This window comes from Phaethon lepturus, unplaced genomic scaffold (genome assembly GCF_000687285.1).
Source record: "Phaethon lepturus isolate BGI_N335 unplaced genomic scaffold, ASM68728v1 scaffold45853, whole genome shotgun sequence".
NCBI lineage: Eukaryota > Metazoa > Chordata > Aves > Phaethontiformes > Phaethontidae > Phaethon > Phaethon lepturus.
In genome coordinates this window covers 3,445-3,821 of record NW_010529194.1, presented here as the reverse complement: position 1 = coordinate 3,821, position 377 = coordinate 3,445, and the positions used below count along the sequence as shown (strand labels likewise).

The 377-nt window shown below is 68.2% G+C and overlaps 1 protein-coding gene across 1 annotated transcript in view; it reads right to left on the bottom strand.

Moving 5' to 3' along the window:
* Positions 1-376, bottom strand: part of LOC104618308 (histone H1oo) — a gene marked incomplete at its 5' end in the record, with an annotated part of 926 nt that extends 550 nt beyond the window's left edge. The window contains 2 exons of the mRNA XM_010283859.1: positions 18-171; positions 257-376. Of these exons, the coding sequence (XP_010282161.1) occupies positions 18-171; positions 257-376 (274 nt within the window). The remainder of the gene's footprint in view (positions 1-17; positions 172-256) is intronic.
* Position 377: the final 1 nt, after the last annotated feature.

The following is a 377-nucleotide window of genomic DNA, read 5'->3' as shown; positions in this document are numbered from 1 at the left end:
CCCCACTAGCCCTTTACCTCGCTGTCGCACACCCGCCATGGAGGCCTGAGGGGGCTTGGTGGTCCCTTTTGGTCCTGGCTTTGGGGCCTGTCCTCTGCCAGGAGCCTCCTGGCCCCTGTTGGGAGCCGCCTGGCCCGGTGGCTGCTTGTGCCGCTGCTTCTCTGGGGCTAACTGGGGGCGAGAGAGGTGGAAGTGGGGCCAGGCAGCACCTCGGCCCCCAGCCGCACTGCTTTGGGGCTGGCAGCCCCCTGCTCACCTTGAAGCGGCCAGTGGCCCCCATGGCAGATGAGTTGTGGGGTCGCACCAGGTCCCCGCGGCTCAGCCCCTTGCTCAGTGCCTGCTTCAGCAGGTACTTGAGGCGGATGGGGTCCACGGCA